The 12882-nt window shown below is 42.5% G+C and overlaps 3 protein-coding genes across 3 annotated transcripts; all 3 read left to right on the top strand.

Annotated features, from left to right (window-relative positions):
• Positions 1-1611: 1611 nt before the first annotated feature.
• On the top strand, positions 1612-2238 carry LOC104424759. The gene has a single exon (XM_010037260.3). The coding sequence runs from the start codon at positions 1709-1711 to the stop codon at positions 2087-2089; it is 381 nt and encodes a 126-aa protein (XP_010035562.1). The 5' UTR covers positions 1612-1708; the 3' UTR covers positions 2090-2238.
• Positions 2239-6161: 3923 nt separating this feature from the next.
• Positions 6162-8480, top strand: LOC104424758 (autophagy-related protein 8A). Its single transcript, XM_010037259.3, has 5 exons — positions 6162-6348; positions 7293-7348; positions 7430-7482; positions 7953-8071; positions 8156-8480. Exons 1-5 carry the CDS (start codon positions 6312-6314, stop codon positions 8248-8250), a joined length of 360 nt encoding a protein of 119 aa, XP_010035561.1. The 5' UTR covers positions 6162-6311; the 3' UTR covers positions 8251-8480.
• Positions 8481-9586: 1106 nt separating this feature from the next.
• Positions 9587-12629, top strand: LOC104424756 (2-alkenal reductase (NADP(+)-dependent)). The gene is made up of 6 exons (XM_010037256.3): positions 9587-9974; positions 10059-10242; positions 10363-10529; positions 11429-11511; positions 11611-11737; positions 12217-12629. The coding sequence occupies exons 1-6, from the start codon at positions 9744-9746 to the stop codon at positions 12478-12480; spliced, it is 1056 nt and encodes a 351-aa protein (XP_010035558.2). The 5' UTR covers positions 9587-9743; the 3' UTR covers positions 12481-12629.
• Positions 12630-12882: the final 253 nt, after the last annotated feature.

Below are 12882 nucleotides of genomic sequence, written 5' to 3'. Positions count from 1 at the left end.
GTAAACCCGATGCGGGCACTAGGGTCTCAAACTCATACATCGACTACCGGGCATGACCATGGGCATTAATCTTGGGTCCACCTAAGGAAAGCCAAAAAACCCATTGCTCATGTTCGGCTCCCTAGCACCCTAGCTTGGGTTTACAAAGACAAGGCCTGGGACCCCCAATGCCTGAACTTGGGTCCCTCGAGGTAGGGCCCAAGACTCCAATGTCGGTGCCTGTTCTCGGGTCCATTGAGGTCAGGATATCAGGTCTAATGTTGAGGTCTTAAGCTTAGCCTTGATAGACTTGAGGCCAACATCTCAAGTAAAGGCACTAGCACTAGGATCTTAAGCCTAGCCTCGATTAACTCAAACGTAATCGTGAGAGTCTCGAGTATGACCTCGATGAACCAAGGTCGAAGCTTTGGGGACCTTAATGTAGCCATCAAGTTATTGCGCTAGATGGACTTGTGGCTTAGCACCAAAGACCTGGTTTTGGGTGCTAGGGTCTAAGGCCCTCTTTGATAGCTCAAGCATGGGTGCCTAGTGTCTTGGGCATGGACTTGGCTCAATTGACACGGGCTCAATGTTGAGGACCTTGGTATAGGCATTGGAGACACAGGCACGAGCATTAGGGCGCAAGGTGTGGGCAGATAGGACACGAGCCCAACCTCAATGGATCCAAACTCGAAAGTGAGGAATGGGGCACAAGCACTGGGGTCCAAGCCCCAGGTCTCGATGGATTTAGGGAGGGGTGCGAGGACTTGGGCATAATGTCCTAAGCACGAGCATTAGCATTGATGTCTTGATCTCGGCCTTGATATACCCAAGCATGACAACTGGAGTTTTGAGCACATCTAGATAGACCAAGGCCGGGGCGCTAGGATCTCGAGCACAAGTGACAGAGTCTTGAGCATAGGCTCTAGTGTCCTAGGCTTGCCTTAGGTGGACCTTGGTAGACCAGCCCTAATCTCTAATAGTGGCCCCATTGCCAAGAGCTTGATAGAAAGCATTGCCCATCCCGTACTTTAATATCTAATCATATATTCATAAAAAAAACTCAAAATTTTAAAATTTAAAATTATTTTCTTAAATTTAAACGTTTGTTTTCCATTAATTCTAAAAAAATTCCATTAACTCATTTTACTAAATAAACAAATGAAGCCTTAACTCGAAGATACCGATTATAATATATCACGTTATTTTCTATGGACGGAGATGCCTTTCGGTGTAATTGTTCGATTGCAACTCGAGACTCGCACTCTCACACACACGCACATTCATCTTTAGGGGGCAAATCGAAAGAGACTTTCACGACGGGGGGTGCGACGCGGAGGAAGAATACGAGAGTTTAGGGAGGTCAAGCGAAACATTCGAAAAACTCTGGGTCTGAATAGTAAGACGGCGATAGTTGCGGGGAGCAAAGCGAGATCCTCCCAACAAAACAACACCTTATCCGTCCCATCGAAACGACACGTGGCGCCCTCGCAGAGGGAGTCGATCGAGGGGAGCGTACCCATCGGGAAGAAGGTCAAAAACTTCCGCAAGCGCCAACCTCCCGCGCTCCGCCTTCGCTTTCGAAAACCGAAAACACGCCTCCCTCCCTCCCTCTTTCCCGCCCCTCCTCCCCTGTCCTTTTAACCCTAACCTCCGCTTTCTCTCTCTACCCCTCCCTCCCTCTCTCTCTCTCTCTTCTGCAACTCTCTCTCTCTCTCTCTAGGGCGCCATGAATCGCAGGACAACGCGGAGGCTGAGTCGCAGATCCGAGCCCTACCTGAGGTACCTGAAGCCCGGCGCCCTCGCCCAGCTCAGGGACTCCCGGATCGTCAGCGCCCGGCTCCACCGCGTCGACTCCCTCCTCCTCCAGATCCGCCCCACTCCGCCTCCGCCTCCGCCGGACCAGCACGGCCGGCCCCCCGCCGCCGCCGCTGACGGCCCGCCCTGCTTCGTCGGGAGGGTCTACGGGCCCCGCTGCCTACAGAGGAAGAAGCTCGTGGCCGCCGAGTGCGTCTGGTTCGCCGGATCCGGCCCCGGGAGTCCCGCTCGGAGCGAGCCCGATCCGGCGGCTGATTTCTTCGGCGGCGGCGATGGCGTCGCTGCTCATTGAACAGGATTTTAGATCAGATCCTCTTTTCCTTTTCCTTATTGTTAGATTTGCCTTGGTGTAGAGCAATAAATTTCGGTAGATGTACTCCTTTCTTGAACAGAAAACAGAAATCGAATAGCGGCCTTGATATCCGACTTTTCCGTGCCGAATTAAAGCGTTTTGGCTTGATAGCGTTTGGCGATTTTCTGCCTGACGATCCGCGAGCAAGTTCGCACTGCGAGTTTTTGACAGACTCGAAAGCTCTTCAGTCCGATTCAGATGCCCTGCTGCACTCACTCGCGAGCAGCTCGCGTCGATCGTGCTTGCGGGCACCAGCAGTTCCGGCGAATCTCGCGGCTGCCGATAGTCTTGTAGAAGATATCTCGATTGCCATCCCCTTGTCTCTATTAGCTTGTATTGGTGGAGGCAGGGAGGAATCGATGGCGTGGTTGCTTGCCCTGTAATGACTTTCTGCGCAATACATTGATGGTCAAACGGAAATGCTGGGTTGTCCTAGTTAGATTTGGAGGATTATTTGGCCAATGATGTGAAGCAATTAGGTAAAATTTGGGGAAACCTAATCATTTCAAAAGTTTTATTTAGAGAAAGAGTTTTGAGTTAAACGTGTAGTGGGTGGAAGTGATTGATGGTTTGGTGAAATGCAGTCGAAAGGCGGGTTGAGAAATAATTTTGGTGTAATTGATGTTTTGGAGAATGCTCATGAGGATTTTGGTGAAAAGTGCTTTCAAAAGGCACTTGATAAGATAAAGATTGGATAGGATATGAGTCCCAAATTAGACAAAGATGGGATTTCTAATATCTTATTGACGGCTTGGTAAACATGCCAAAATGTCCAAGCAAAATTGAATGTCGACCTTGGAGTGAATGTTGAATGGCTCTCGGTGCTGGCAAATCCCATCTCCTCTCCGCCCGTGGACCTAAATGCCGACTGTTCAGATCTTGAGCTCTCGTGGATGTCCAAACTGCCTTAGCATCATGATGTCACACTCCCATCTTCATCGCCATCCCGCGATCTTCAATTATCACCCCTTGGTCGCATCCCCACCCTCATGCCTAACCCCGAGGTCGAAGCCACAAATGTGCAACGGATGAAGGCACGATTGCTTGTGCTACAAAGGAAGACGATGGCTGTTGCTCCAAATACGGCCATGAAACTCCTCCTTGGCTGAGGTCGAGTGGAGCTCAGTCATGGAGGAGCTCTAGATCTGGCCCCAGAGGTCCAGTGTGGCGTAGATCGAGTTGAGCTCGTTACCAAGACAAGCCTTATCGGTGGAAATGAGACAAAGCTTGGTAGGAGGCTTGAGTGATGGCGGTGGCAGGAACAGGGAAGAGAGACAGTATGAGTATGAGACATATTCTATTAACCTTCCTCATATGAGATTATTTCATTACATCCACCTTTATCCTATCTTGGACAACAATCAAACGATAGGATTTTAAGAATTTGGCTCAATAGAGATGATCTCTTACCTTTTATAGAGATTTCGTTTACTGAGTTTTTACTCGCTCATTTATTTTTCTAGTCTGTAGGATGGATTCTCCTTGTATGTTATGTTTTGGAGCATTTGCATACATAGTGAGGGAATACCAAGATGTATTTGTACTAAGATTCGAGATAATGTGTATTAAATATAGTTCCATTGTTTAGATTGATGTAGTATTACATGAGTTTCTTCCCCACCATTTCATCATAGAGTACGCTAATATGAATGGTGACGTCTTAGTATCATCGAGAGGGTTCGATGATCTTGTTGGGCATGACAATGGAAGGGACGTGGTGATACGGAGGTCATTGACCCTAGAGTTAAACAATGGTTTGGATAATTTACAAGCTCGCTTTTAGATTAGTATTAATGTAGTGGCCCAAACCTTCTTTTTTGGGACTAATGTAATAAATTGTATATTGTGTGAGCATATGTATCAAAGTAATAATTACCGATGAAAATGTATAAATGCATATGTATATTAATTATAATTGTTGGATCTTATGAAATGATGTGAATATGTGAATATGTCATTATGTCATCTATGTGCTTAAAAGAAGAACAACAAAAAAACGTATATTGCCTGTGACATTTTGGGGCGTCACATAAGTCGAGTTAAGCTTTGTCATGAAGGAACTTTGGATGTGGCCACGGAGCTTGTGTATGGCTAAGATCGAGCTAACTAGTCACCACGAGCCTTTTTGGTGGGAGGCTGTGGGTGACATATAGAGGCTACGGGTGGCTAGGACAGAGAAGAGAGATGAATGTGAGATGTATTCTATTCTATCCACCTACCTCATGTGGAATTATTTTGTAACTTCTTATATTCTGTCTTATCTTATCTTGTCTTAAACATCAATTAAAAAATAAGGTAAGACAATTAAAATTATATCCATAATTAAAATCCAATTATGCCTTTGAAAAAGGGATACCACTTATAGCGTTCTCCTTTTGTATATAATTATGTAAAAGTCGTCGTCATTGCCACAACTTGCTTTTTATATAAATGGCTTGATACGATCTTTAGAATCTTTTGCTTCCTTCTCAATTCATCAAAAGGCTCCCCTAATTTGTAATGTAGCAAAATACGAGCACGGTTAAACGCTACTTGATCTCCTGTAAATTTAAGGCCTCATTGAGACTTGGATAAACAACATCTAACTTCCTCATATGACCCTAAATAACCCGTGAGATTTAAATATCCAATATTAACTAAATACTGTTTACCTACATTAATATAATGTTCTGTACATGTAGATAGTAATGGATGAAAACCGTTAAGGGATGACGAGGAAACTTTACATCGCATCTCTTAAGGCTACGTTTGGCAGTTTTAAGATATGATAAATTTGATCATATCCAGCGTTTATTACCCACTTAAGACAAAATAAAGTCGGATATAATGAGATATAAGCCGGATAAAACTATTTTATGAGAGATGTGGGATAAATGTGGATAAAATTTCTAATATTCCTAATTGAAAAGTTATTTTTCAAATAACAAACTTTTTAAATTAATAAATTTAAAATTATATTTCAATATAAATAATATTTTAATTCTAATATAAGAAGTTCAAAAAAATGATAGTCTAGTTTTTTTAATCTTATTTTTATTTATATATTCGAATTTCATTCTATTTTATAATATAAGTTCATATATATATATATATATATATATATATATATATATATATCTCTCTCTCTCTCTCTCTCTCTCTCTCTCTCTCTCTTACATATTTTAGGTGTCTTAGTGTTTTAGATATATTAGTACAATTTCTATTTAATAAAATTCTATTAGATGATGGAAGGGGAAGAAAGAAATAAAAAGAAAGAAATTAAAAAATATAGGAAAATAAAATAAAAATCAAATAGATAATAGTATCTCAAGAGATTTTTACCATATTTGTTTATAAATACCGTGATTCGTTTATATTGATATGCTATTTATACCAAACAATATATATAATATAATATGAATATATTCGAATTTATTATTGTAATCACTAAACAATGGATATAATGTAGCAAAATTTCATAGGTTTCATATCGCATCCTATCTAGTTCTATTTTAATTAAAAATTGAGACGACCAAACATAACGTAAGGGGTTTCATAGAACATACTTGTATTGAGAATTGTTCATCTCAAAATTAACAAGGTACATGGTCGAATTATATGCAACCAATACATTTTGATTGGTTTTCATGCTTAACCGATAAAAATAATTCAATTATACGTATTCATCCGTATCTTTCACTAGAAGGTATTTTAACATTGCACGACAAAAAACGGATGAAAGTCGCATTCGAATAATGAAGAAGATTTCGCTAGTTTTCCACGAAAGAAATCATTAGTTTAATTTATTGTTTCCGGATGAGGCCAAGAACCGGAATGAAAAATATCCCGAAATTCATCCGACGGGGAAAAGGACAGAAAAAAGGGGAAAAAGAAAAAAGAGAAAAGAAAAAAAGAAAAAGGAAAATATTGAGTGCGCAGCTGCCTATCGTACAGGTTTACGCCTCCGCTTGCGTGGAGCCTAATCCGTCCTTTTCTTCATCGCTCTCTTTTTCCTTTCTTTTCTGTACCTCCTTCTGCACACCCCTTCGATCATCCCGCTGCAGCCGATCGAGAGAAAAACCTAAATTCTCCCCGGCCGCCGCCGCCGCCGCCGCCGCCGCCGCCGCCGCTGCTGCTTCGATCCCTCGAGATTTGTCCTTGCGTTCGCAGCGGAGGTTTCGCCATGGCCAGAAGCTCTTTCAAGATGGAGCATCCCCTCGGTCAGTCCCGCTCCCCGATCCTCAACTCGATCTGTTTCTCTCTGTCTGCGTGTGTTGCTTTTTTTTCGTGATCGTCGGGAGCGATTACCCGGGGAATTCCCCGTCGGAATCGGTGGCGGGCTCGTTCGATCGCGTGCTCTGCTGGATCCGCGACGTTTGGATGGATGTGGGTTTCGTTAGCGGTTGTGGGTGGGATTGTGCTTGGGTGATCTTTGATCGGTTTTGGGTTTCCGATTCGTTGATCTTTGCTCTACTGGATCGGTGGCGGTTGGAAAGATGTGAATTTCGTTGGCGTTGTAGGTGGGATTGTGCATGGGCGATCTTTGATCGATTTTGGGTTTTTGATTCGTTGATCTTCTTGGGAGTGTTGTGGGTTTTTGCGCGACCCGACCTTGGTTGATTTCTTGTGTTTTTGGCATGTGATGAGGAGTAATTGGATAGGGGCTTGGAGTTTTCTTTGTTTTGGGTTTCAGATCGACGTCAAAGGAACAATTTTTTTGGGTGTTATGACTGTGCTCGGTTGAATTTCGTTTTGGTTTTGGTGGTTGCTTATGAAGGAATCTTGTATTCGTGACGATTCGATGGGTCTGCTCTAATCTAGAGACGGAGAAAAGAAGAGGGTTTGCTTAATTTGGCTGGTGTGCTGTCAGTGGCCATTGAAATTCCTGGGTCCTTGCTTGGAGAAGGAATGGAGATGGAAATTGATGATGAGTATGTATTGCGAGTGATGGAGAAGTGATAGCATCTTGATATTTGTCTACTGAGTTTGAGTGAAATTCAGTCATCCTCGTATGGCTGATTGTTATGCTTCTCTGGATTCACACCTTTTGTTTCCTGGTGTTTTATGGCTTGTTTAAATTATCGAAAGAGTTGGTTAGTGCTTGCCCTTTTTGCATTTTTTTCTTCTCACGCCTTCTGATCTTGCTCTTGCACGTATTTTACAGAGAGGAGACAAGCCGAATCTGCACGAATCAGGGAGAAGTATCCCGATAGAATTCCTGTATGATCAAACTCGCCCTGCTCATTTTTTGTGTCTTTCCCCTTGGTTCTCAATTGTAACTCTCTGAATTGTGCGGTGCAGGTGATTGTCGAGAGGGCTGAGAAGACTGATGTACCCGACATTGATAAGAAAAAGTCTGTTTCCATCGAGGAAAACTTTGTACTCTTCATGTCTAAATTCATTCATTGGCCGGTGGCTTTTTTTGAATACTCATCCATCCATTGATGAGCATTTTGCCCTCAGATAGATTTGTCACTTCAGCAATTTGAAAGTTTTTGTGATCAGTTGCTCTGCTAAAACATAGGATAGAAAGATGTCTAGATTGTGGTAGTCCTCACTGTTAAAATGCTGCGCTTGTATTATGGAAGGCAAGGAGAGCTATTTGACTAATTTGGCATACTGAGTAAGGAAACTTGAGTGAAAATTCTAAATGACCATGCATGCAACAGATATTTCATTGTCTGAAGGTCATTCATTTAGTTGAAGGCTTGCATCAGGCTTTATCATGCGTACGTTTATTGTATGTTTTGCAGTTTGTGCTCATCCATGAAATGGTATTCTTCATGATTATCGTTTAGGTCTGATTTTTTTGTGGCAAATTCAGGTATCTAGTTCCTGCTGACCTTACGGTTGGCCAGTTTGTGTATGTTGTTCGAAAGAGGATCAAGCTAAGTCCAGAGAAAGCTATTTTCGTCTTTGTTAAGAACATTTTGCCACCCACTGGTGAGAAAAGATCTTTCATTAGGTCCTACGGTCAGTCATGGACTATTGATTTTACTGATTTGCGATGTCTCTGTGTTGTTGCAGCTGCTATGATGTCTGCAATTTATGAGGAAAACAAGGATGAAGATGGCTTTCTCTACATGACCTACAGCGGCGAGAATACTTTCGGTTCCCTTTGAAGCATGACTTAGTTAAAAGCCTTTAATGAAAAGCTTTGCAATGTATATATGGGAAGCAGTGCCAGCTTCAAATGTAAATTCTTTGCATCCGCTTATCTTTGATGTCTAGCTCTTTTACTTGATGCTCCTTTAATTTTACGTTCTGGTCAATGTCATCTATAAGACTTGGATAATTTTGTCCTCTCTCCCTCTCTCCCTCTCTTCTCTCAACTATGCAGGGTTTTGGTTGAGATGATTGTCATTTGATTCATGAAAGGATATACTAGAACAAAAATATAATAAAACGACGAGGCAAACTCTGAATTAGTTTAAATAAATTAGCATTCGACGTTTGTCATATCATTGAGAAAGCTGATTTTGGTAAGCTAGTTACTGTGACCATGGAATTACTCGTGTTTAGCGACAGTCTCGACTCATGCAACTATTTGGGTTTGAGTGTACATTCTATATGGTTGATGTTTTTCCCATTCTGGATCTTGAAACATAAGCAAGGTGTGAAAAGGCAAACGAGTTAGGAAAGCTCTAAGCTTCCTTCTCTGCTTTTATGGTGCGACGGAGCATTGTACTTGCTCTTGAAAAGAGGAAATGCATAAATCCATGACGTCGTTGATTGCCACGTCAAATTCGCAGGGAAGTAAGAGACCATATATGATGGTGTAATTTGCAGATAACAACACACTCGCCATCATCTGGAAGGAAGTGGGGTCGACGCCATGGAATTGCGGGTCTCAAGGGGTTGATTTTTGATCGTGCCTGTAGCTGAGTCCGTCCTTATTGTGCGCACAAAACAGCGAGTGTCGGTCGTCACGGGGTCTGATGTTGCTTTCTACCGTACAGAGGAGGAAAATGACAGAATGGGTTGAAGACTCTACATTTGTCGCATTCATTCTTATAGGTTGAGGCCGGTACATAGTGACACGGATATGCGCATGAAACACGCTCAGCGTCAATTTGCACACGCACGATAACCTTTTGTTGTTCAAACGTAAGAAAACGTCTTCATGGATTAACTCCCCTCCCGTTTAAATGACGTCGTCCCTTCCAAGGCCCTCATCTTCATTAGCACTCACATGAATCTCTCGTAGTTAAGCTGATCGGTCTTTTTGCTCTCGAATTCTCTAACGTTACCAATGAGTAGGGACGGCAAAAAATGAGGGATAAGCTTCGCGTTTTTCATGTCCATGATGATTGCACTGAGGTGCGGTCCCTGTAAGCTGTCGCTGCACGGGTTTGCATCATCGAGTGTACAGAACAGTCATGGCAGTAGTTGATCCGTTCTAATCAAGTACTACGACTTTTTTCTATTCGTGTTGTCGTCTCATCATCAGTTGGTAATCGACTAATCCATCAAATTCATGCCCCACATAGCGCGCGCGGTATAGAGACAGAGAAAGAGAGAGGTAGGGGGTAATACGGCAGCTCCAAGGTGAGAGCGAGAGGAAGGAGAAAAGCTCCATCCGAGCGGTGGTTCGGAGGAAATCAACACGGCGAAGATGACCACCATGGAGAGCAAAGAGTGGCACATAGTAGCCCACGCGCCGGAAGGGATCCCGACTTCCGACCACCTGAAGTTGTGCGCCGCGAGGATCCTGGTTGACGCTGCCTCGATCCCTGACCGCCATGTTGCCCTCGAGATGCTCTTCATCTCTGTCGACCCCTTCGTGCGCTCCCGGATGACTGGCCGCGAGGACGGGCTGTACTCCCCTCAATTCGATCTCAACCAGGTTTTCTATGAGCTGAATCACTAGAGTAGATTGAATAACCAGATCATCTGTGAAAATATGCGCTCATGTCTTTGGGAAGTGCAGGTGGTGACGGCTTTTGGGATTGGGAGGGTGGTGGAGTCGACGGACGATAAGTATGCTAAGGGAGAGATTGTGACCGGCCCGTTCTTACCGGTCGCAGAGTACTGCGTGGTGCCTTCTGATTTCATTATAAGCAAGATCGAGCCTAATGGAGACATTGAGTTGCCGGAGTATCTCAGCTGCTTAGGTATATACCATCCTCTCATGTTTCGTTTACAATGATGATACAAGAGAATAGGATAATTGCATGGTGGAAGATTTCCAAAAAATGGACCCAACGATTGATTTTGCTCCGGTACCGTCGCAGGAATGCCTGGATTCGCGGCATGGCTGGGAATAGAGGTGCTGGGAGAGCTGAAGGCGGGGTCGAACGTGTTCATCTCTGCCGCGGCCGGCGGCGTGGGGATGTACGCGGGGCAGCTGGCTAAGCTCAGAGGGTGTAGGGTCGTGGGGAGCACCGGATCTGATGAAAAGGTAATGTTTGCTTATAACTCCTATTAATGTGAGTATAAGGACTAAATTAGCTGCATAATTCATGTGCTTAATATAATGAAAACATCATGTGTCGTCCAAATTCCAAGTTGGCTTTATCGAGTTTATCTTAAATGACTAGCTTAGAGGATGCCGCGTCAGTTACCTCTATTAGATAACCCCACAAAATTAGAAGGATAAATGGATAATATTTCTAGTAGGGATAATTTTGTTATTTTGTTAAAAAAAATGGATTTTCTTTGCAAGTCTGTAGATTTTCTAGAGATTTTTTTTTTTTTTTGGTCGGATCCTAGAGAGTTGGTGAATATAGAAAAAATTGGTGGTAAAATAAAATTATCAATTACCTAATTTTCAAGTAACTTATTGGTGATTTACCTATACTTTCTCCAATTGATAGGAGTTCATATTTTTATACATTTACCTAGAAGAGTCCATCGTACCAACTCTTATATGAATTTCTCAATCTTTATTTGAATGAATTATCAATTTTTTTCCTTATTAAAATATAAAATCTTTACGGATGTTGACAAAACTAAATAAATCGCCAACCAACTCAAATGAGGGTTGATGACTCATAACTACTCAATAATTTATTTAGAAAAACGATATATCAGCTGATAAATCAGCGAAACTAAAGTTAGTAAGTCACGTTAGTTTAGGTTAATAATATCTAAAAGAGAGTTGTTAAATGTGAGGAATTGTTAATCATGATAAATAATGTTGATAAATAAAAAAAAATGAATATGGTAGGTGAGCATCAAGCTAGCTAACTGTCTTCTATTTTTAATTTCCAACGCACCAAAGCATAACTAAAATAATTTGGCTTGTGGCATACATATATCTTTATTATCCTTATTAATAACGTAATTTTTATTTTATAGGTAATCCTGGTGAAGGAGGAATTTGGTTACGATGAAGCATTCAATTACAAGAAAGAAACCGATCTTGACGCTGCTTTGAGCAAGTAATTAAAAATAAAACCCTGTTCTCACTCATTAATCTCATTTTCCATCAGCACAATTGTATGTGCGTAAGCTAATTACTTGAATTTCGAATGTGGCAGATACTTCCCCGACGGCATAGACATGTACCTTGACAACGTCGGCGGTAAGATGCTCGAAGCCGTGTTGAACCATGTCAACGAAGGTGCTCGGATCTCGCTCTGCGGCATGATTTCCGAGTACAACAAGGTATATTCCGGTCCCTATGTCTCATCATTCAGCAGCGTCGCATCCCTAAGAACAAGTCAGAATCTACAAAACTATAACCCCGCATCCATGTTTAAATTTGATGTAAACGAGCCGATCGATGAGCCATCTAGCCACATCTCGGCTGTCAAAACACGGATAACTTGATTCTGGGGACCGGAATACACTCAGACTTCCGGTGATTCTTTGTTGAAGCTAGAACGTGTGAGAGGAACCAGTAAAGCAGCTCACCGACATGATAATAGCAATGGTTTAACTGTCCATGATGGGGTTAGGTGCAGCTATTTGTCTGCTGAGTGGGAAAGAGCTGTGTCGGTCCAATCATCTGCGGAGCCTTTTCCACTCTCTAGAAGAGATTTCTTGAAACCAAAAAACCATTTAAAAATTCATCAATAATTCATGGCCGATCGTTTATCTAAAATCCTTGTTAATCAGCCCTCGTTTGAACCCAATGCAAGCAGGTGTGGACAGAGAGGGAAGGGGTCAGGAACCTCCTGAACATGGTGGGGAAGGGCGTGAGGATGGAAGGATTCATGGTGGGCTCGCCATCGCACCTGGCGAGGTTCGGGGACTTCGCTCAGCAGATGGAGGGTCACCTGAGGCAAGGCAGGATCAGGTCCAAGCACAAGATCTATTATGGTGTCGAGAGCTTCTTGGTGAGCTTGCAGTCCGTTTTCTCGAGCTCTAACATGGGCAAGGTCATCCTTCAAGTCAAGCCCTTGTGATGTATATCGCAAGATTGAACAGATGAGCTCGGTGTTTTCTTATATTCGAGACCGACTCATCTTATTCATAATTTCGCTGTATTTGGACCGAACCTCCCAATTAAGTATGCAAGTCTAAGTAAAAAAAGGGGTTATTGCTTTAAAACTTACAAGATAATCATCATACAAAGTGTTTACACACTAGATATCCTTTTATTCAATTTCTTGGCCAGACGCCAACATGAGTTCTTCAACACAAACTTGAATTATAGAATCAAGAAAGCTTGGCTGACCCGGAATAACAACATTAATAATACAGAAATTTCAATAGTATTAACGCTCAATTTGTCTAATAGAGTAGGGCTGAACAAAGTCCTTTCCAATAAGCTACAAAAGGATTGGTCTATATCAAGTGATCTTGCA

This window comes from Eucalyptus grandis, chromosome 11, assembly GCF_016545825.1.
Source record: "Eucalyptus grandis isolate ANBG69807.140 chromosome 11, ASM1654582v1, whole genome shotgun sequence".
In the NCBI taxonomy this organism is placed as follows: Eukaryota; Viridiplantae; Streptophyta; class Magnoliopsida; order Myrtales; family Myrtaceae; genus Eucalyptus; species Eucalyptus grandis.
This window is presented reverse-complemented; position numbering and strand designations above follow the sequence as displayed.